The sequence below is a fragment of the Camelus dromedarius genome, chromosome 3, assembly GCF_036321535.1.
Source record: "Camelus dromedarius isolate mCamDro1 chromosome 3, mCamDro1.pat, whole genome shotgun sequence".
Classification (NCBI taxonomy): domain Eukaryota; kingdom Metazoa; phylum Chordata; class Mammalia; order Artiodactyla; family Camelidae; genus Camelus; species Camelus dromedarius.
In genome coordinates this window covers 52,092,993-52,117,297 of record NC_087438.1, presented here as the reverse complement: position 1 = coordinate 52,117,297, position 24,305 = coordinate 52,092,993, and the positions used below count along the sequence as shown (strand labels likewise).

Here is a 24,305-nt window from a genome sequence, read left to right as displayed (position 1 = left end):
CCTGGGCGGTCCCCACCATCAGCGTCAGTGCAGCTTGACTTTTCAGATGTCCTTGCCACAGCCAAGCGTAGTTGGAAACAGTTTCAGAGTTTTGAGGCTAAATGACCTCTAGATTATGGAAAACTTACTACATTCAATTGACTTACCACTTTTTTTCTATGTGGTCTCCCAACAAACATCTATTTTCTGTAGTCAGAAAGGAGGTTTTCAGTGCTTGCAGTCAGTCCCGTGGTTTGGTCCTTGTGTGTGTTTCATTAGTAAGTGTGGCTGGTGTGCTCTTGGCCAGGATGGCCAGCCCCTGGGAGTCACGTTATGGAATGAAGCTTTTCTTCCGACCATTTAAAAACTTGGCAAGAACTTAAAATGGCTTCATTTTAAAATATAACAATCTACATCACAGCACTCTATCTTTTCACCCATGCAACAAATATTTACTGAGCACCCATTACGTGTCAGACATTACTCTAGGCAGCTGGGATAAAGTGCACTAAGTTGTCCGTCCCCATGGGGTTTACATTCAAGCTGCTCGAGACAGACGATCAGACACGTAAGTAAATTATATGTTAAAAAGTGATGGGTCCTATGGAAGGAAAAAACGTGTAGCCAAGGGTAAGCAGGGTTGGGATAAGGGGGGGAAACTGCAGTATTAAGCAGGGTGGTCAGGGTAGGATTTAGTGAGAAGAGAGAGAGGAGTCAGCCATGTGGGCAGTCAGGAGCAGGAACAGTCAGAACGAAGGCCGGTAGGCTTTGCCAGCAGAGCAGTATGAGTTCTCAGGGACAGAGAAGAAACAAAGATGATTCTAAGGTTTTTAACTGGAACAGATCTAAGAACTGAATTCCTGTTTCTGAGATGAGATATGAGGGGCAAAGACCAGGTTTGGAAGTGGGAATCAAGAGTTAGGTTTGTACGTAAGTTTCAAGTACCTTGTTAGACATCCCGGTGGAGTTCAAGTAGGATGAACTGGATCTGCAAATCTGGAGTTGAGAATTGGAGGTGAAAATTCAGATGTCAGCCAACAGGTAGCATTTAAAGCTGTAGGACCAAGTGTGATCAATAAGGAACATGGAGAGGAGGACAGAGGCCTGAGGCCGGGGCCCCCCGGTGTTTGGAGACCTGGCAGGTGAGGAAGAACAGCAAAGGATACTGAGATGGGAAAGCTAACAAGGCTTCCCACCTGGAGGCAGAACACTGACAGACGATCTAAATTCATGCGAGGACTGTCCTGTCTCCTTAGTTTGCTTTTAATCTAGTATTGTCATTACTTTCTGAGCTGCTGCTGGAAGCTGTCACCCCCTGTAAGCCTGGAATGCTTTCTGAGCTGTGTCCCAGAATGGCGATGGGATACAGGAAGCCCGTCACTCCCTTGTCTGATTTGCCGCACTTCTTGCTAGAGAGACAGGTGCCGGGGCAGGGGCAGCCTCCTGGCCCTGTGCTAGAGTGAACCGAGCTAAGTCTACATCCCAAACCTCTGAAGCACAGAGATAAACACCATCAGGTGATTTTTTTTTTTCCCCAGACCACTGTTGAATGGGAAATGGATGTTTGATAGTTCGATGGTTTCCTGCTAGGTTCCTAAGTGAGTCAGTGGCTCTTTTAAAGCCAGAAATATGTTGAACTCTTGATCTTTGTTGCCCAAGGTTAACACTGACACACCCATCAGAGGGTTATGGTAAGTGATAAGAGTGTGATGTGTATCAAGAAGAAAGCTTTTCTGCCCTCAAGGAGCTCAGAGTCCTGCTAGGGACCTACTGTAGCCTCAGGGCTGAGAATAATGCCTGCCACTTAGTAGGTAACTTAGTAAACAGTTGTTGAACAAATACACCGAAGCAACATATGATAAAAAGCTGAGGGATGTGCACAGGCCAGTGGAAACACACGGAATAACATTCTGGCAGGAAGTGACGACCAGTGTCACACAGAGGTGACATTTGAAATGAGATGAAAGGGGTTATTTCCAGTTAGATGACTGCCCACGGGGTCAGCATGAGGAAGACCCGGGTTCAGGAAGCGGTGATACTGCAGTGTGACCAGATTCCCCGAGTAGCACTGGCCCGAGTGTTTAAAGCCTGTGACACCCTTCACTGCCGCCTTCTCCGTCCCCGCAGGGCCACTCATGACTGCCTGGCACCAGGATGGGCACACAGTCTGGACACTCCTTAGGATGACCTAGTTGGAGCCCAGATTTATCACACAACACTAAGCCTGCCATCCACTGTCTGCTTGAAATCACTGTCCAGAGAGATGAGGAGGTCCCGCAGCTCGGGAGTGAGCTTGTTACGACCTAGTGGGGGCTGAGTGTGGCCCTCACTGGGGGCTTCCCCACAGGCTGCCGGTAGCGGTAATAGAGGGCTGTCTCTGCTTCCTGTCCTTAAAATTTCTTTTGCAAACTGAGGTCTAGTCAGTCTTTACTATTTAGTGAGGAAGCAGGAGTGTGATGTCCACAGACTCACTTGTTCCTCTGTCCAGCAGAAGCCAGCCTCTAGTTCTCACACTCCTCAGGCCAGGGAAAAAGGCCGCCTTCTGTCCAAACAGGGAGTGACCCACAAAAAGCAAGAAACCTGGCATCCATTCCCTTGGCCAGAAGGTAGTGAAAGTGTGTGGTGACGGTGTGACAGATTTGGAGGGGGGTGGCGCTAAAGCAGCAGGAAGACTGTGAGGTGCCCTGGAGCCCCCGCCTTCACCAGCTGAAGAGTAGGGGTTCAGACTTGGCTCCCCCATTCCTAGCATCCCACACTCTTAAAGCTTAAGGTGGTCATCTTCAGACCAAGTAAAATATTATGTATTATTTCAGCAACTCCTAGTCTTTCCAAAACTAGGAGCTTGGCAGGATTACAGTGTTTTTCCCCCACCTAAGGGATTTGATTAAAACTTACATTTGATAACGTATTTGATTTCAGGGCAGTAGCAAGAAAATTACCTAAAACATATAATTTTGTGGCTGGTCTAATCACAGCCAGTGCTGACTGCTGATCAGGAAGATTATGACTTGACTTTCCTGGGGTGTTTCATTCATTTATTTGTTAGCACCTTAGTTTGAGGCACTGGAAACTCAGCGATGAGAAGCAGCCCCTACCCTCTCCCTTTCGGAACCCATGGAGTCTAATTACTGGAGATAAACCCAAACCAAATGTTTAAGTTGCCCATACAGACTCAGAATTCCTGTGTAGCAGGATGGAAATGCTGGGTTAGTCTGAAAGCTCCTTCCAGGTAAGGGGAAACACTACTAAAATAGCAAAGGGACAGGATGGTGTGGCACGGTGATAGCTGGCGCCCAAGGGTCATGAGAGCGCCAGCACCCTGTGGAGGGCCTCAGTGCAGTTGTCAGGGCTCTGCCTCCAGCCTGGGGTGGCAGCTTTAGGGTAGTTCCAAGTGACAAACCTTCAGTTTCCTTTCATTAAATTTTTTTCTTCCCCAGCTAAGGTTGAGTCATCCCCCAAGTGACCCCATGGTGAGCGTATGCTGGCATCTTCTAGTCCTCTTGGTACAACGAACTGTGGAGATTGTTAACAAGAGAGAAGACAGGGTGAGGAGATACAAGGGTGGGGCTGAGGGTGCAGCTCGGGGGTAGAGCATGTGCATAGCACCTCCGTTAAACAAACCTAATTACCTACCCTCCACCCGTCCCTCCAAAAAAAGATACAAGGGTGAGATATCTTTTAAGGTTGGAGAAAATGGTACCTACTTGGATGTCATCCTATCAAGTTGAGCCACCCCAGAGGAAGGGGGATAGCAAGCAGGAGGTAGGTGGTTGAAACTGTAAATAGATTGAAGTGGAAGACCAAGGAGGTGGCACTTGCAGACCTCGGAAAGCCGTCTGTAAGGAGGCACTGCAGGGGAGAGGAATATGACAGGAGCAGAGAGGGCAAGGGTGGGAAGCAGGGAGCTAGAACACGTGGGCCTTTGCGTGCCCAGAGGGAAAACGATTTGACTCTAGAGGGAAGAAGCCCATAAAGGCTTCCCGGTCTCAATTTTACTAGGAAGCAAAAAGAATCTGTGGGACGATGGCTGTGACTAAGGAACGCTTGTCGGGCCCCAGGAGCAGCGCAGAATCAGGACCTTGGGAGGTGAGGACCATGTGTAGCCACCTCCCTCACTAAACTTTCTGGAATTCCTCTAATAGAAGAGCCTTTTTCTACCTAACCACCCAGGAAGACTACAAACATCTGTTCTGGTTTTGCTCACCTGAAGGCCACGTGCTCACTCAGCCAGAGGTCCTGCATGTTCATGGCAACCACGCTAAGGGCAGCTCTGGTGAGTGCTGGGAGGAGGCCCACCAGCCAGGGCGAGGCAGACAGAGGCAACTTCCTTCCCGACCCACTGATGCTCTGAGATTCAGGAAAGGCTCCCCTGTGTGTGTAGGGACGGCTGCCTGGGCTGGGAGCGTGTGGTCCTTCTCTTACCCTCCCATGTGGACTCCCGGTGGGCTTATAAATAATCAAGCTGAGGCTTCTGCTACTCTTAAGCATGGCACCCTTTTATGACAACTCTCCCTACTGTCATTATGCACAATCGATGGGCCAGTAGCAGCCACAAGATTTTAAGACAGCCTGAAGCACTTTAGGAACCTGAGCAAATGGAACAGGTAAAAAGTACTGGAGTTGAAGGTTCCTGACTGTGCTGTGAAAAGGGGTCCAATGCTATTAAAATAAGGATTACATTATTTATTTTAAAACTGCCAGCTTCCAAAAGGATCTGAGACAGATCCTATGCATCCTATGAGCCAGAGTCTTCTGCCCCTAGTCCCTATCCATCCTAAAACACATTAATTTTACTTATTGGACTTGTTTAAGCCACAGAATACAAATGATGTGAGCAATTAATATTTAATTGGAGCCACAATTCAAATATAACCACTCTGGTCTTTTAAAGGGAAGAACAGCCAATACTCCCTCACCCACAGGCTGCATGCAGAGAGTGCCTCTGAATCCTTATGGAAGTCCCAGCGATGGTGCCTCATTGTTCCCCACCGGTAACTGAGGACCTGAGGGGGGAAACTGCCAGGGTTCCATGTGCCTTGGGTGAGGTTTCCTAGGAGACAAGATGGGGATTAATCAGAGGCCTTAATTAGAAATACAGAAGAATTAGCTCAGAAGGGTGCTGAATTGTAGCCTGGCCTCTCCTGCATTATTACACCTTTCAAGATATAATGCCCCCAAATAAGCTGAGCTGTTTATTCGTAACTGGTGAACTTTACATTGCTGGTGCTGAGGTGCGGGAGGGGCCTGCGGAAGGCTTTAGAGCCTGTTGTCTAGCATTAGTTTATGTTCCAGCCATGTTGTTAGGGGTACAGAAAGAACTCTTTACAGACTTTAATACTTACAACCACCTTATGAGTTAGAGATCAGCCCATTTTAGAGGTGAGGAATTATACTTCGGTTAACAGACTTTCCTAAGGCCACCCAGCTCATAGACCTCTTGTCTTAACTCCAAACTTTGACCAATCTCTCAGTCTGGGCCGTGGCCCATTATCCTGCTGGTTTGTATCCCGGCGTAAGACTGTAGGGGCTTTTCTGCTGTGTGACTTCTAGCCTTTGAATTGACTCGACACCCAGCCCAGGACCGTGCATACTCCAGGGTACCAACACTTTCTCTCTGGCCTGCCTCGTCCCCGGGGGTTGTGCTCCAAGCTCCCAGTCATTTCTGAGAAAACTGTTTTTTCCTGCCACGTGGAATAAAGCCATCTTCTTCCTGCAGCATTCTTTTACCAAGAAAGCTTGGTTAGGGAAGATTTGGGATCTGGACTTCCTTAGAAGCAGCTGCTCCCGTGTGGCTGGTAGCCAGGCTCAGGGGGAGGCAGGCACTCACCCTCAGGCTTCTGCAAGCACAGAACACGCACCTGAAAGTGACCTCACCTTCTTGCCTTGCTTTATTCCTGGCCCTGGAGTGGCTCCTAACCCACCAGGGCTGGCAGGAAAAATAGCCATTTATTTATGTAATAAATCACATAGCAGTAAAGCTGTAAGGAACAGAAAAATGGACCTTTGGTGTGACAGGGTGATGGGATCAGCAGAATGGAAACAGAGCTTAGTAGTGTCTACTCAAGGCTGAGTTTACTTAAAAGCAATCAGACAAAAAATTCTTATGACGTTTGCAGGTGGCTTCTAAATATATATGTAAATACAGAAATCTCTGTCCTAGGTATGCAGTTGGTTGTTGGTGAATGCCAGCAAACAGACGCCTCCTGGGCTTATCTTTAAAGCATCTGGTCTCTTGCATTTAACCACAGTTCTACGTGAACTCTCTGAGACCAGGTGTCGGCAAACCTTTTCTGCCAAAGGCCAGATAGTAAATCATGTAGATTTTGCAGGCCATACGGTCTGTAGCAACTACTCACTGCACGGGGCCAGCCCAGAAGAGCTATAGGCCGTCAGTAAACGAATGGGTGGAGCTGTGCTCCAGGAAAACTTTATTTACAAGAACAAAGCCCCACTTGACCTGGGGGCCTTAGTTTGCCAACCTCTGCCTTAAACCAAAAGGGAAATGCTCACTGCAGCAAGAGCCCTGCGGGAAGGAACAGCAACAAGGCGATCTGCTTTTCCAGAAGAGAAATTATTAGTGGGTCATATGCTAACATGATCAAAAGAGGCTAAAAATGTTTCTAATACAGTGGTTTTCTTGACCAGGTCACCTTAGTTGCATAAAACAGCCCCTAACACTTGGTATGCAGAACGGCTGCCGGAGCCCAGAGCGGGCAGCCAAGGAACAGTTACACAGACCTGCACACTTACTCACCGGACAGTGTAGAGCCCTGAGGGTTTCAGCTGTGTTTTTCTTCTGCCCCGCAGGCCTGTTCCTCATCCTCGGTTTGATACTCTACCCTGCTGGCTGGGGCTGCCAGAAGGCCATAGGCTACTGTGGACACTATGCATCAGCCTACAAACCCGGAGACTGCTCCCTGGGCTGGGCCTTCTACACCGCCATCGGGGGCACGGTCCTCACCTTCATCTGTGCCGTCTTCTCCGCACAGGCAGAAATCGCAACCTCCAGCGACAAAGTACAGGAGGAAATAGAAGAGGGGAAAAACCTTATCTGCCTCCTTTAGTTTGGAAGAGACATTAATGCCATTTTCTTGCTCGTGTAACCTTGTGAAACAGTTCACTTCTGGTTTCATCATTTGAGTCAAATGAAGAACTAGCCTTTACCTACCAGAGCCACACTCCACAGCCCAGAGCCTTGACAGGACCAGGGACAGGCAACATCAGCCAAGCAGTGACTGCACATGAAGGCCACAGTGCCAGCTGTGAGAGATGGAACATGACAGTAATACAGAAGCCCTAACCTGCAGTTAAGTTCTGTCAGACTCCATCTCCCCCGAGGCTCTATGAAGGATGATGAGCTAAACCGTCAAAGCAGCAGTTTCTCTGGTAACAAGAGACTGTTAGCCAGATTAGCAGGCTGTTTAGAGATGTGTTTCTGCCACTAGGTTTCATGCCTGTGAGCACCTCTGCCTCAGAGTGAGGCCTGGGAATGGTGTTTTTATTTCCTCCTAGTTCTTTCAAACTGTCTCACTCAGAGACTACAACAAAGACTGCACACTTACTGGGGAGAGGATGTGTGCTCAGAGGCATAGCAAGACACTGTCTCTTGCTTAGCTGACCCAAGGGGTCAGCAGGGACAGTGTGGAATCCTGTTGTGGAACTGATTCTAGGCTAAATTCCAGAGTAAGTGGATCAACTGAACTGTCACTCCAAGATTTTAGATGTTTTAAGTAAAGAAAGAAGAAGGACCTGTCCAATCATGAGAATGAAAGTACAAAATCCTGCTAATGAAGGCAAATTCATTCCATTTCCCAGCAGCCAGGCTAGCACCAGTACTGGCCCAGTCTTCTCCAGAGAGCACGTTTCATTCTCTTCTAGGGTCAGGACTGCGCTTTGACTGCCGAAGGGAACCTCACTTAGTTTCCTCATTCCAAGGATGAGGTCTCCAAGCCGGCTGTGGCTCATTCAGATGTTGACCGGGAGAGTTTGCAAGACTCTCAGCACTTGTGGGAAACCTCTTCCCACTGTGCGGTAACCACGCTGTGGTCAGCTGTGTCCCCACCGCCAGCAGCATGGCATTCTGTGCTGAAAAAAGGAGCTAGTCATGGGAGTTCAATGTTTCTAGTTAATGGTATTGATCCTGAAAGCAGACTGAAATAACATTAAATTGCTCTTACTGGTGAGTTACATCAAAGGCTTCATTCCCAGGAAAGCACAAAGTAGAAAATTAATGTAAAAATGAGAGCTAGACCAAGCTCATAGCACCTGCATACACCTGTTTACAAAAAGAATAGAACACCACTATTAAAAAGGATTCAGGGGCTCTTAATCTAGTTTCTGTAAATTACCAACATAATTGATTCAGGAAAATGGTATTAGCCATCACTTCACATTTACTTTGGAATGATCAAAGTGACCAGAAAGAACTTAGTCTGGTATTACCCTGAGCTTCAGAACTGCAGAATGACATAAAGACATTTCTTTGCAATTTAAGCAAGTGGAGTGGACCTGCCAGATTTCTGGAAGGATTACAAGTATACGTCTCTTTGGGCTTATGAATCTGGTTACTCGAGGGCTTGCTTTGTTTTGAAAATTTAATGAATAATGACACACCTTGTTTGGGCAAGGTATTGTGTGCTAAATGCCACCTGATTCAGATTTTACAGCCCTGCCTTGGATGAATCACCTTAAAGCTGTGTGAGTCTAAACCATGCCTTGCTACGGAACAACTAATTGCTTTATATATAGATGGAATGGAACAACTAAGTTTTATTCCATTCCAGCCTTTGGCCTATAGCAGAAACCATTAAGAGCTAACAGGTAGGAGGGGTGGGGCTGTGGAACCAGATCTAATGAGCTCACCCTTCTTAGACCAAAGTTCAGAATAAGCAAAGTGTAAATCTGTGACTTTTTTTTTTTTTTTTTTTTTTGAAAAGAGGAGTAAATACGTACCCTCATAGCAGCCTGCGGTAAGGGCTCAGGAAACAACCACCCTGTCTCTGACACCACACAGAAACTTGTTACGGCAGCCGCTGGACAGGACTCCTGGCCTTGACTGTGTGTCTGTATGCTCTAACCAAGGCCTGATACCACCACTGTAACTACTTCTTAACCCTTGGCAATAATTTTCATTAAAAAAAAAAAAAAAGCAGTTCCCTTGATCCGGCAAATAATCTTGATTAAAAACTCACTATTTTTCTTAAATTTATCATCAGAAGATTCACTCTTTTTCTTCTTTGACGATAGAGAACCCATTTTCTAACACTAATTTTACAATCTCACACTCCTCACAGACAAGTCATAAGCCCAGGGGATCCTCTTAAGCATGTCCATCATCTTTACTGCCTGCTGTTTTTGCATTTTAGCTAAGGGGTTGGTGTATCCCTAGATCACACTGATAACAAAAGTCGTAAGTGAAAATGTGACCTCTTGGCCAGAAGAAAGTCACTTAACGGTGTTTATTTAATTAGTCTAATGCTATAGAAGAAGAAAAAAAGTACATGCACACATATAAAATCCCAAACCACAAAAAAAACTACTTAAACACTGATTGATTAGGCAGAGCAGAGATGGAATTTCTCTAGCAGAGAGAGTGAAAGGTAATGTTGGGCCTTTTAAACCTGCAGTCCATTTAGCAAGGCTTCAGTTGGGATAAATGGAATATGCAAAATCATGCTAGTCTAGACGAAAACTGCACGGCTGTCTAAAAACCACTAAATATGAGGAATGTGTTAGAAAGAAATAGATTAAAAACAGACTGGTGACCCATACCTATTATTCTAATAAATTTCTATCAGTCATGTAATTGCCTCAGTCTAAAAATCTAATATACCTGGACCATTACTACTACCAGAAAAGTCTTATTTATTTTTGCCTGCATTTGTGCTTAAAAGTTTTGCAGTGGGGCTGGGCTTCTCAATGAACTCCAAGAAAGTGTTTGCCTTGGATTCTGTGGATTCTTTAAACCTGTGTGCTAATTCAACAATGTTACATTAATTGCTTAAGGGTTTCTGTATAGTTATCAAACATCTGTGGGGTAATGATCTTTGTTAAACATGTATTCTGTAAAGTGCCATAGTCCTTTTTTAATGTGTAGCATATTTAAAAATATATATGTATATTATACATACACACGTCTGTGTGAAAGATGTGCAATAACAAAGGTGTATGTATGTTTTGTTTTTTTGGAAACTGGACAGGAGTCAGAACAGAGGCTGTTTTCTGTTTTGGCAAAGGAGAGTTAAACATTTTGCCTTCATGGCCTAGTCATTAACCCATAACAGTTTTAATGCTACACAAATCTATGTGAAGAAAAGACTGGTATGAAATCATTTTTTCCTGGGTCTAAATTAAAATAATCACTAGACTGATGTGAAGGTTAAGCCAGCAAGGCAGGCCCAGTTAATGCTAGTCTTTCATGTGAAATGTGAAGCTGCCACGCTGCCTTTTCTGTTAGTGTGATAACTAGTAGCTGGTACATAATCACTAAGGAGCTATTTCTTAACTTGCTTTGATAGACCACGTTAATGCTAGACCACTACTTAAGGGCTAATCTCACACCTGCTTGGCCGTAAGAGTCTGGCTTAGAACAGACCTCTCTGTGCAATAACATGTGGCCACTGGAAATCCCTGGCCTGCATTTGTATTTGGGCAGCAGTGACTCCCAAGGGCCAAAAGAGTTAAAGGCATGACTGGGATTTCTTCTGAGACTGTGGTGAAACTCCTCCCAAGGCTGGGGGGTCACAGGTGCTTTGGAGGAACTCAGCACCACTTGATATTCAACAGCCACTTGAGCCAAATATAGAATTGTATTTACCACTGATGGACTCAATTTGAGCCTTCGAATTTGTGGTTATCCTGTTATATTGTAAACTAATACATTGTCTGTCTAGCATTGATTAGGTTCCCGTGCATATGTATTTTCACAACATGCTTCCCTCCCCAGATACGAATTAAACCAGATTTTACAAACTCATTCTGATTCTTTCAAGTCTCAGTATATTGGTTTCAATATGATGTGTATACTTAGACATTTTCTTGATCAACCAGTCAAATTTTACTTTAAATACTAACTTATATGTAATATTGATGATAGGAAAAAAAATATTCAGGTATTTTAACTATACTGTTCACTAGTAACATACATTCCTACCTTAGGTTAGCTTTAACTTCAAGATATTTCTTCCTTGGAGAAGCATCAATGTAATTATAAATAAGGAACAGTAACTACAAGAGAAAAGTCAACTGAGGGACACAATCTCCTCTCCCAACAAATACACCAAAATTAAAAGCCAGTGATGGTGCAGTTGCACTCCCATGTTTCCTGAAGGTAATCTTGCCCCCAAAAAGCCTCATCCAGGAACAGAATTCTAACTTATTAACTCAAGGAAAACACCAACAATCCTCTTCAAAAACTCTTAACTCAACTCTCTGTATCACACGAAGCACTTATGTAATAGAATAAACAAAAACAGCTATTTTTCCCCCTGATCCAGGGCCTGTGACAGCTGAAACTACATTTATGATCTGGCTTCTAAACATACCTGACACGTGCCAGATTTCTAATAGCAATCAAAATTAAATGCTGACGGAATTATCCAAATCAATAAAGAAAAATATTTTCCCAAATTACGATCTAAACAATCCAAGCAAAAGTGGACATGATAAAGTTGCTCTTCCAGCTGTTACTACATCTTTCTCAAAAGTTAATCCACATGAGAAAGGACCCCGGCTTTACATTTCAGCAGAGGCTGGGGAGCCCTCGTGCATGCTTCCCGTTTTCTCCGTAGTTTTTACTTAGCAGTTCTGCTACTGCATCAACTTTCCATGATTGATCTTCCTGGAACACAGTGCATTCAACTTACTCCTAGCTCTCCTTAAAGTCTCTGCTTAACATAAAACCACTTAAGAGCAGTCTTGACCATCCTGAACATTTCCTTTAAGTGGGTTATTTCAGTACTTTCCAATAATTCAGTACCTTTTTAAACTCTCAGACACTAAAGCACAAAACCATCAGAGCAAACTTTTAGCCTACTCTCCAAAGCAGTAAGAACCAGTAATTGTCTTTGTTTCAGAGCCCTTATCCGTTGCTTAGTCATTTGTGTGGGGCCGTCCAGTGCTATCTTCCTCCTTGCAGCTTCCTCCTCACCCTACAGAGTTTAGCAAGATAAGTCTTTCGGACATGAACTGCTCATTTTGCTTAGATACACAGAATGTAAATAAAAGCACAGATAAATAAGGAAGTAGTAAAACCACATGGAAAAAATCAATCAGTAACTTGTCACTGTTAGCAGCTCTTTGACTTTTTATAGCCAAATATCCTGAAAAATCTAATACTTACAGGCAAGCAGTCCACCAAATACCTAGGTTTGGAAGAAACAACTAAAATTTATTCTCAAGAGAAACAAGCCTGAATTAAGGCGGCCGATACTGAAGACAATGAGATGAACTGCAGTGATATCAGCGACAAAGAACGGCCAGCTTAGTGACTGATCAGAAGCAGCTGAGGAAGGAGGGAAGCGTCCAAGATGACTCCCAGGTATTTAGTTTGGGCACTGGGTAGAAAGTGATGCCACCACCCAGATCAGGAACCTAACAAGAGCAGACACTGAGGTTGAAGGTTCAGCTCAGGCTGCCAATGAAGTCCTGTGTGCAGCTACGAATACACTGTGGAGAGGAGACCTGACTGGAGATAGAGATTTGGGAGTCATTATACACATATGGACAGACCATAAGAGTTTTTAACTATTATGCACTTTCCATGTACAGGTGCTGTGCTAAGCAATTCATATAATTCATTTGTTCATCAAAACCCTATGAACAGAAATTATCTTCATTTTATAGGTAAAGTAACTATCACTTAAGTAAATTAACTGAGGGTAAGTAATTTGCCCCACATTAAGAAGCTAATAAGTAGCAAAGCCAAGGCTCAAATACAGGTTTGATACCAAAGTCTACATTCTCAAGCAGCTGTAGTTTCCTTCTACCTAGGATGTACGGGGTGAGAAGACGGCAAATACAAACCACCTGGGAACACCAACATCTCTGGGTAGTATACTGTTAGGATGACTTCCAAGTTTAACTCCAAAAAGGATGCACTGTAAGTTGGCAAGTGATGAAAACACTGCTGAGAAAAACCTGGTAATTTTTCATGCTTTTCAAGATGATACCATATGTCTCAATTCCCATATTCCTAAAAACAGACACTAAAAATTTATCAGGTATATGACAGTTGTTTAAAAAAAATGAGTTTTTGTTTTCTTATTGTAAATAATCTCTCATCCTGGAGACGCAGCTATTATGATTACCTAAGAGGCCTATTCATTGTTAACCTAATCAAGATTTGTTTTCAGCTAAAGTTTGTCCAAACACACACACACACACAAAGACAAAAGTAAGTGAACACTGCTGTGAAAGACAGGCAGAAGGTACTTACCCACACGTTGTGCAGTTAGGCCTTGGTCTGGAAATTTCAAAATTACATGTTGTAATTTTTTTCTTGATTACTGATTTTTTTCCTAGGCTCCAATGTCCCTAAAGGATGGATATGAATTACTGGAAATGTGGAAGAATGAAAAGTAAGTAGAGAATTGGAAAGAGGTGACACTCAGTGGCAGAAGCAATCCCACACCTGGCAGCAGTCAGGGGACATGGGTCTAGCTGCCCCTCCTTAGCCCATCACCACCACTCACTGAGTGACTAATTTCACATTCCTCTATAAAAATGAGGCCAATAATGGAAATTCCATCATAGGTTTGGTGTAAGGATTAAGTAATGGATGTAAAACACTTAGATAGTCTCTGGTATACAGTAAGTCCTCCATAAGTAAAAGTTATTATTAGAAAAAAATTAAACAGATTTTCTGTCTGCCCAGACTAATATCATTTAGAGTTGATCTTAAAAATTGAGTTGTTCTGTAAACTGTGAAGAAAAACATAACTTGTTAAAAGCAGTTTTATCTAGTTTTACCTAGAGAGGCCCACTCAATGGATTGGCTACCTGAAGCCACCTTTTTTCTTCCATCTTGTACTAATCATCTTGAGTTTAGTGCTTTCAGGAAGTAGAAAATTCCTCTGTGGATACAGGATACACGGTCACTCCTAGTTAGCAAAACAAAAAAAAATAAATGTAGTGCCGGGTGAGCCCATCATCCAGAGGAAACCAGAATGCTCAGAAAACTTCCTGATTGTCACATCCAATCCTGGCACAGTGTGGATAAAGGCCTTCTTCCTGTGGATGGAGGCATAAATTGATACAATTTTCTGGAGAGCAATTTGGCAATGCACATCAAAGATCTTTTAAAATATGTTTATGCTTTGACTGAGCAATTTGTCCTAAGAAAAGAACGAAAAGCTTGGGCCCCCAAATTTAGCAACCATATATTCCTTGATAAATTATTTATAGTAAGCTAAAAATCAGAACCTAAAGGATTAAGGATTTAGAAAAATAATTTATGATACATGGATATAAAGGTGGCTATATTACTTCTGTTACAGAAATAATTCATAAATATGAAAAAGTTCAACATTTATGTCATAATTGAAAAAAGATTACAAACCATTAGGTTAGTTAAAATTCTCTGGTGAAAAGTCGTAGGAAGCCAACTCAAGATATATAGCTCATCCATGTACGACTGAAGCATTATACTGTATGCCAGAAATTGACAACATTGTAAACTGACTATACTTCAATAAAAATATCTGTACCCCCCCCCAAAAAAAAGACATAGCTCAGATAGAAAACAGTAAGAATGTTACCTGGGTAACAGAATGAAATGTGGGTGAACAGGCAGGCCTTGTACAGGAAGCAGAAAGCTATTAATTAAGGTCTTTTATATGTCCTTCATCCTACTCTTTTTTGCATGTCTACTTCATTCTTCATTTTCATTACAGATCAGCTTGCTGGTAACTCTTCCTCTTGTCAGAATATGGCAACCCATATGTCCCAATTCTGAAACAGCATAGCTCTATACAAATCTACATTCAGAATAAAAATTTAATGAGCCAAGCCTAAGTCTACTATGGCTAGATGACACCCAGTACCAATGTTGTGTTCAGGGACCAAACAAATGGGGCTTGTGAGAGCTAGATAAACATCGCTAAAGGATCTATTACAAGGATGTAGAGGAAAATCTTATTTTTTAATTTTGGGGAGGAGTGGGTATAGCTCAGTGGCAGAGCGCATGCTTAGCATGCACGAGGTCCTGTGTTCAATCCCCAGTACCTCCTCTAAAAATATACAAACCTAATTATCTCCCCACCCCTGCCAACATAAAATAATTTTTTTTTAATTTAGGAAAAAAGTTTCTTCCTAGAAATTAAAAGAAAGATACAAACCAAATTTTCATAGTAGTTATTTATGGGTATAAAATTATGAACAACTTTATCCTCTTTTGTTTATATGAATATTTTTTATAATTTATAATGAAATATGTATTAATTTAAAAATTTTTTTAAAGTTAATTTTAAAAGCTAAACTATGATGGCCATTATGATACAATGCTAAGAGAAGGAAAAATAGAATAAAAAAATCCACATTGTTTATATCCCTGAACTCTGTAAAGTATGTGTGCACAGAAAAATAACAAAAAATATGATTAAACAGTAGTAATGGTATCCCTACGGGATAAAATTATGGATTATTTTTATTTTCTCATTTATCATTTTCCATATTTTCAACAGTTCTACAACAGATGTATATTGCTTCATACCAGAAAAAAAAAAAACTAGTTTGAGGGACGCATATGCCTAGTGGCTCAGTTTCTGTGTAGGAGACTATAGTATTGGAGGAACCACTGTGATCACCAGATGAAAAACAGTGCTTCGGGGCATTTTTTTCCTTAGCCCCCAAACACCTGAAGAATACTACAAATTTCCTACATTAGCAACCACTCACAATCATGATTTATCTTTTGAGAATCACTGGCCCACAACTCTTAAAGGGTTCTGGAGGGAGTCTAGGATAAGATCTAAGAGCTAAACACAAGTAGAGTTTAAAAAATGAAATTTGCATGCTGTGACTCTACAAATTGAACTGTTTGAACATAGAGAAGATAACATTCAGAATAATTTTATACAAATGTATTATATGAAACATTACTAGGTAGAAGACAATTAACTATTTTCTATCCCTATTAGAGAAAAGATAAAATGGGTTTTAGTGGCAGGAGGATTTTAATTATACTATCAGCCATGCCAAGGTCAGAAAGAAAGAAACTGAAATATAAATCAAGATTTAGATAAACTTAAAATGTAACACTCACTGCATTGCTACATAATGGCTCCCATGTCCCTTGCCATTTGAAAAAAAGAACAGTGCTAATGAAAATTCTCCAAGTTGAAGGCTCTGTCTTACCAAAACCACAAAATTAAATTCTAACTATGAAACCCATAGGAACGGTAAGAACACTAGAGAGCCTTTCCCTCTTTTCCTATAGTCTTCAAAATAAAGATACCTGTTTATCTGGGGATTAGTGGCAATGCCTGGCTTAGAAATTTTCTATAGATTCCTTTCCTGTTTTCTATATACTGTTATAAACCCTTAAAATAAGGTTTAAAAATATCCATCCTTATAAAAAGCATGCTGGTTTGTAAAATGTACCCTGAGATTCCAGTAGAACTATTTTACTTTCCATAGTATTTGACCATTGAGATACAACTTTTTAGTTTAATAAACAAGAATTGAAAACAACTCTAACATTTTAAAACATATTATTCTATTCTAAATAAATTTATACTATGGTACTTAAAAAGCTATCAGAATAAAGTATTTTTTATTTTTAACCATCCTCAATTATTTTTACATTAACCACTCTGATTTTACCTCTAAAATTCTTAACCACATGGAATCAACAAATTCCTCTTAACATTTACCTTAAGGAAAAAGTGGAAGGAGATACAGTGAAGTGTGTGTGACAGCCACGGTAATTCTAACAAGGGAAAACTGTACAAAAAACTAACAAATTCTGTGCAGAAACAGTCTAAAGACAGATTTTACCAATAAAGATATAAAATTAGATGCTAACGTCAGCATTTTCAGAAGATAAAGCACTATCTATAAAAGCATTATGCTACTACAAACGATTTACAGAAACAACTAAGAAACTTAATTTAACATAAATTCCCTCTACAATGCAAACCATACATTATCTCGACACGATGTATAGGAGATACAAACAGTGAAAATCCAAACTCACTTTTTTTTTTTAGGTAACACCCAGAAAACTGGAAGTGCTGTTCCCATTTTAATTTAACATGCATTTCTCAAATAAGATTTACCATGAACATTATTAGACTATATTTTTATGTCCTCTTTAGATAACCAAGTGAAAAATCCAACAATAGGCAAATAGGTACCTTCATCAGTACATAAAACAACAGGTAGTGAGTGAGGTTAGGAAACAGAACACAAGTCCAATCTAATCAATACTAGTACAGAGGTATCCCACAAGGAGAAATCTGGGCCACAAGTTTTCCATTCTGAATCTCTCTAACTTCTCGACAATTCATGTATTTTGACCTTAAAGTGGTCAAAATATTTAATGAGTGAAGCTCATGTTCCACTACCTACTAAGGTCTAATGAAACAGAAAAAATTGTCATCTTATGTCGCTGAGAATTTTTAATTCTTTTATATTATTTATTTTGTCTAGTAGCACATGATGAATTATACATAGATTATTTTTAAAAAATCAAATGTGAAATTTCTATATATGTTTAAGCCCTCAGCATAATTTCTGCCTCTGAAGTGCTCATACAGCATTTAAAATTGTACGAACAAACATCCAGTAAACAGCATTTTATTCTATGACACTCTGTGTTAATACAATAAATATACAAAACTTCCAAACCACTGAAAACATGCAACATTAGAGGGACAGATGGAGAGCATTTATATAGAACCATGAGTCACCACAATGGCAGCGCAATATTACTAAATGACAAAATATACAAACATCCCTAGATAAATAATCCAAGTCCCAAATTACAAACCACTGAGCGACAATTTTCCAGTGTTCAAACTTCAGTTTGAAATAAAGTAGCCAAAACTTAGTATCACAAACTGAAAAATGACATGGAGCCTTACAATGTGAAGGCCATTTCATGATTACAATACTGGGTGATGCTAATATTAAGTATTAAACATTAACAAATGCCAATCGTTTGCTAAGTGCAAATGTGACTATTTACTAATAATTACTATTAAGAGAATAGAGAATGTAAGAATTTAAAATCCCTCTTTATTAAACTGTTAAGCAGTGCCATCATTTTAATGCACATTTATGTTTTTAAAAACAATTTATCTCATAAGCTTGTATTAATCCAAATAACTGGAATTTAAAACAATTTCCCCCATCCACACAAAAAGGGTACTGTTGGTGGTAATCATTCTTTGATGTTTAATAATACAGGACATCCAAAGAATAGAGAGAAGCATTCATAATTCTTGAAGGAAAGAATCTCAGTACTTTTCAGAAGTCTCTATGATAAAGCTATCGACTTAAGATATAAACTCATGATGGACATAAGTTCTCTGTGTTATGTGGTTAATGTTTTGAATGTCTGTAAAATCCACACTCAATGAAGCACACTGACAAAACAGATTTGCAGTAAGATTATAGACTCTGAAAAACTTGAACTGGCTTATTTGGTTGTGAAAGTAGGTGGAGATTATCACTGATCAGAAATATTAATAAAAACAGCTTTAAATTCATATTCTGAATCCTATTTTCATCAGAATAAAAGAAATAAATTCTAAGTATATTACGTCAATAAAGTCCCAAATAAATCAAATGTAAACACCATCTGGATGGATCTGTGTTATCCAGTATCACACAAAGCTTCTTTCATAAATGGTGAGAACTCACAATCCCATCCACAGCATGATACTCATTTTAACTCCAGATTTGGGGGGAAAGAATAAAAGCGATTTAACCACTTATGCCCAGATGATTTTTTGGTCTCAAATAATATAATCCAAAAGACTACCCTTACTTAAAATAAAGTCTAATAAATCACTACCTATTATTCTGCAATCTTAGGTTGGCTAATGACTCCTTGAACACAGTATCGTGACTTTACAAGCGTCTTTGAGTCATTTAATCAGTATTAAAAGTGATTCAAAGTTTCAACCCAAGTATACTATAAGAATGAATTCCTGTGCCACATAGTATAACTTTAATGTGATTATATTCATAATTAATGCATTCAACTGTTTGTATCTTCTTGCTTGGTGCAAGTGAAATGTTTTATTTTTTCTATTACTAAAAAATTCTGATGTATTCAGTCTGTCTCAAAAACTTGAAGAGTGAAGTGCATTAGGGATTCAAATATATGTGAAGTGCCAGGGTCTTTCTATTTTTAATGCCAACTAGAGATGAGAGGCTAAAAGAAAAATTCCTTAAATACTGTAATGTTCTTTTTGGACATGGAGTTAGGCTAGACTTTAATACCTCTATTAAAAATTACACACACATACCCCAAAAAAGAGCTGCCAAACACATTCTCAGTTCAATTAAAAAGGGTAGCCACGAGAGTATACCAAAGTTTTCATAGAATAATATTTTACTATGATATGAATACTGAAAACTTAAAAAAAAAGGTATCATCACTACATTCTATGCCATAATTATCTACCTTTTCTCTTGGATAATGCACTGCAATATTATATGCTCACATTGCACCCGAATAAATTTTTATTTAAAAGAAACTATTACAGGAAATCACTTCTTTGATTCTATTGATTCTATAAACAACTCCCCAATCCTATCACCACAGGCAGTGCATAACCCAAAATACTAATTCTCTTAAGAAACATGGTGCCCATGCAAGATCAGAGACTGATAATCAAAATATCGCCTACTCTAAAAAAAAGAAAATAAAAAGATAATTTACATATCTACTATGCACACAGGCTCCTCACTGGTGACTGAAACTGCTAAAAGCAAGCCAATTTAAAAAATCCGGAAGTCTCTGAAGTCCTATTTCTTTCAATATAAATAAGGAAAAAAGAGCGAAGCATTGCTTTACGGCTCCAATGTATAATCCTTATGTCTAAGATTCTTGAAAGAATGACTGCAGCAAAGTACTAATTGCATTTTTAATCATGAGTGCCATGTTAATTTCAGTGTGTCACCACTGAAATAATTCGCTGAACATTTATCCCCCCAAAAATATGGAGAATATTTATTTAGCATGTAATGTTTTTTTCTGCAAGGGGCACTGAAATATTAAGAAACAGTTAGGTAAATAATAAGACAAGGAAGTTTTTCTGGTTTTAGCCCATGCACAAGTGATTAGGGAATATACGTGCTGTGTGTACTGTGTGTTTTGAACAAAAAAATATTTATAGAATACAGTAACCGGAGAAAAAAGTACAGTCAAAAGGTAACAGTGTATGGATGGAAGATTCTCTAAATCTGGTTACCCTTGAAAGCATTCTGAGCTGCACTCGTTGCTGCAGATGAAGCTGCGTTTGCAGCTGCGGTCTGGACAGTTTTGTTGGACATCACACCTGTTGCAAACTCTTGCTGGGCCTTCTCAAAACTAGCACCTGTTGTGCGATACAGTCCATGTACCTACAGGGGCACAGAAAAGTGGGAGAAGATCAGGGGTAACCTACACGTTCATTATCAACAGCTCTTCAATTATTCTCAACAGTAATACAGAGATAAAAGGACCAGATTCTAGGCATGACTCCTAAGACCATGGACATCAGCCACCACATTGGCACACAATACTCTATGTAACTCTTTTCTTAACAGATTTTTCCTTTTTATCTTCAAAGCTGAAGAGATAATTATGTGTATGCCAAACCAAAAGTAATAAAAAAAACAACTTCTTAACCAAATGCAAAAAGCTATGTTTTCCACTATTCCTAATTAATATACTACAACCTACAAAAGAATGGTTTAAACATGACCAGAGACATTCTGATTTTAATACACTAATTTACTACCTTAGACAAATAAAAGAAAATAATACGTTACTTATATCTACGCCACTGGCCCTATTCTATCAAATAGTACCATTTTATCTTTTAACATGCCAAGCAATATGTATGCCCTTAAAGATACTTCTGCTATTCACTCCGTATACTATTTAAACTTTTTGTGTATGGTCAAGTCCTGAAGGATTTATGAAGAAACACTTCTGAGAACTATCTGTCCATAATGATTCATCACTCAAATTGTGGATTTTTATGAGTAGGGTTCAAAAATACTCTATTAGCATATGTTTTAAGATGCCTAAACTATCAAGCACGTCAATATATAACATCAGCTAACCAACTTAATACAATTTGAGAAAGGAAGCAATAAAAGGCAAATTAGAACAAATATTTATCACATGTCTACACACTTGGGGAGAGGGAGGAAGAGACAGAAAAGTGAACTTGTAATTACACTGCAGTGTGATTACGTCTAAATTAGAAGCCTGACTGGACTGTTATCAAAGCAGGTTTGGGGGATGAGGGCAGTGCACCAAAGTCAGCTCTTTCCCCAAACCTAGACAGATAGGAACTGGAAATCGTGGAGTGAGGAAAAGGAGGAGTCAAATACTTTCAAGTCAAGCTTGGATACTGATGAGTTGTTTCAAGAAGACAGAGAACAGAAAGGATGGGTTGGTCTGGGAGGAGAGACACTCAGTTCTAAACATTCACACACTGTATAAATGTTTACTGAATACCTATTCTAAGTCTGCCGCAGCAAACAGGTAAAATTTTGGTTTGAAGCTTCAGAGGAATGGGCTAGGGGCACGGACTTGGAAATCACTGGCACATAAATGGTACCTACAACTCTGGCATAGATGAAATTGTCCATGAACACAGAGCAGACAGAGAAGAGAGCTGAGTACCATAGCCTATTAAGACACCAATATTTAAGAGGTCCCCACAACAAGAAATGATTGGGGGGAATGAGAAAAACCAAGGACCTTTTCACAGATGCCAAGGGAAGAAAGTAGTTAAGGAATGAAGCGCTGTCAGGGAATAAGAAGGGGTACCAGCCCCAAGTTCTTCTGATAAAGTGGCAAAAGCAAATACCATTTTACTATGGGCCAAAGTATTAAAGGGTCAGGGAGAAAAAGAGCATTGACAAGTACATATTCTGGTAAACCCTAGAATTCTTTCTTTTAGTACCACAGCACTATCATAAGTATAGAACTATTTTTATTCCCTTTCCAAACTAAGTTTTTTATAAAAAATTAAACATACAGGTAAGTTACTACTCCTTTGTTCAAGAAATTTATCTCACAATGAGTACATACAATTAGATCCTAGAATGAAGGTATGATAGAAATCTAATAAATCTTTATTTATGAGACCCAGTCACAGTGCCAGTAATTACAAGTTAACTTCTCTGTCTCTCCTCCTTTCCCCCCAAATTCATGGGCATGTAATTAACAAACATTGTATTAATTTGCTTTAAAACTTGTATTAAATTGTGTGGCTGATGTTATATATTCATAAGCTTCACAGTTCAATTACTTAAAACGTAATTCATAGCCCCACAGAGAAGAGAGGCAAAATAAAGGTAGAAATAGCACATTTCACAGTCTAGATCTATGCAGACCCAGAGAGCCACCTAGAGGGAAAAGACTAACATTCACATTCAGTGCACAACACTCAAATACTGCAAGCTGTTTTGCAGTTCTTTTTTTTTGTTACCTTCTTCTTCTATTGTTTTCCCTCGTGATTTGATGACTATCTTTAGTGTTATGTTTAGATTCCTTTCTATTTTTCATTTGTGAGTCTTTTATAGATTTTTGGTTTGTTGTTACCATGAGGTTTATATATGCAATCTGTATATAAGTGATTATTTTTAAGTTGCTGATTTCTTAGGTTTGAACACATTTTAACAACCCTGCATTTTACCCATCCCTACCATATTTACTGGTTTTGACATCATATTTTATGCTATTAGTTTGATTTCAGCCAGTTCCCTTCCAGATTGCTTATTCAGATATGTATTTTTTTCTGCTGTGTAAGGTTATAGGTAATTTTATCTTATCTAGCCACTGTCACTATTTTAAATTGTTTTTAATTTTTTTGTTTGTTTTTATGAGGGGGAGGTAATTAGGTTTATTTTTACTTATTCCTATTTGGAGGAGGTACTGGGTGGGGATTGAACCCAGGACCTCGGGCATGCTAAAGCATGCACTCTACCACTTGAGCTATACCCTCCCCCCCTATTTAAAATTGTTAATTTTACTTTCATCATCAAATCATTTTTAGTAGTTGTATGCAAGTAATCCTTCCTTTATCATTATGTAGAAATTGGACTTAAAAAATTTATTTTCCATACCTTATCATCTAAAAATAGACTTTAAGGTATCTGTTTTGGGGAGAGGTATAGCTCAAGTGATAGAGTGCATGCTTAGCATACACAAGGGTCCTGGGTTCAATTCCCAGTACCTCCTCTAAAAAGAAAGAAATAAGTAAACCTAAATACCTACCCCTTAAAATATTTTTTTTAAAAAGGCAAAAAAGAGGGCTTCAGATCACTAAAATCAGAAATGAAGAGAGAAGTGACAACCAACACCACAGAATATACAAAAGATCATAAGAGATTATTATGAACAATTATATGCCTATAAAATGGACAACCTAAAAGAAACAAATAAATTCCTAGAAATGTACAGTCTTCCAAGACTGAATCAGGAAGAAATAGAAAATATGAACAGACTGAGTACCAGGAATGAAATTAAATCAATAACAAAAAGTCTCCCAACAAACGAAAGTCTAGGACCAGATGTCTGTACAGGTGAATTCCACCAACATTTAAAGAAGAGTTAACACCAATCCTTCTCAACTATTCCAAAAAACTCAGAGAAAGCGTTCTGAGGAAGAACGCTTCCAAACTCACTCCATGAGGTCAACGTGACCCTGATACCAAGACCACACAAAGATAGCACAAAAAAAAGAAAATTAGAGGCCAACATCACTGATAAACATGGATACAAAAATCCTCAATAAAATATTAGCAAACTGAATCCAACAATACATTAAAAGGATCATACATCACAATTATGTAAGATTTATCCCAGGGATGGAAAGATTTTTCCAATATCTGCAAATTGATCAATGTGATACACACGTTAACAAACTGAAGAATAAAACTATTGCCATCTCAATTGATGTAGAAAAAGCTTTTGACAAAATTCAGTATCCATTAATAATAAGAACCCTCCACAAAGTGGGTACAGAGGGAACATACCTCATTGCAACAAAGGCCACATATGACAAGCCCACAGCCAAAATCATACTCAACAGTGAAAAGCTGAAAGCATTTCCTCTAAGATTAGGAACAAAAGGAGGATACCCACTCTCACC

At 39.8% G+C, this 24,305-nt stretch overlaps 2 protein-coding genes and 1 long non-coding RNA gene across 9 annotated transcripts in view; 1 reads left to right on the top strand and 2 right to left on the bottom strand.

The window, feature by feature from the left end:
* Positions 1-10,954, top strand: part of LHFPL2 (LHFPL tetraspan subfamily member 2) — a 153,289-nt gene extending 142,335 nt beyond the window's left edge. For all 5 annotated transcript variants that reach the window (XM_064481852.1, XM_031447056.2, XM_031447047.2 and 2 more), the window contains one exon: positions 6,787-10,954. In XM_064481852.1, the coding sequence (XP_064337922.1) occupies positions 6,787-7,043 (257 nt within the window). In that variant the 3' untranslated portion in view covers positions 7,044-10,954. The remainder of the gene's footprint in view (positions 1-6,786) is intronic.
* On the bottom strand, positions 4,806-15,084 carry LOC135319852 (uncharacterized). Its single transcript, XR_010378791.1, has 3 exons — positions 13,978-15,084; positions 13,415-13,512; positions 4,806-5,029 (listed from the first exon to the last, which is right to left on the bottom strand). It is a non-coding gene; the product is annotated as an uncharacterized LOC135319852 (long non-coding RNA).
* A 2,124-nt stretch (positions 15,085-17,208) lies between these two features.
* Positions 17,209-24,305, bottom strand: part of SCAMP1 (secretory carrier membrane protein 1) — a 97,935-nt gene continuing 90,838 nt past the window's right edge. For all 3 annotated transcript variants that reach the window (XM_064481822.1, XM_031447035.2, XM_064481811.1), the window contains exon 9: positions 17,209-20,553. In XM_064481822.1, coding sequence (XP_064337892.1) covers positions 20,389-20,553 — 165 coding nt within the window. In that variant the 3' untranslated portion in view covers positions 17,209-20,388. The remainder of the gene's footprint in view (positions 20,554-24,305) is intronic.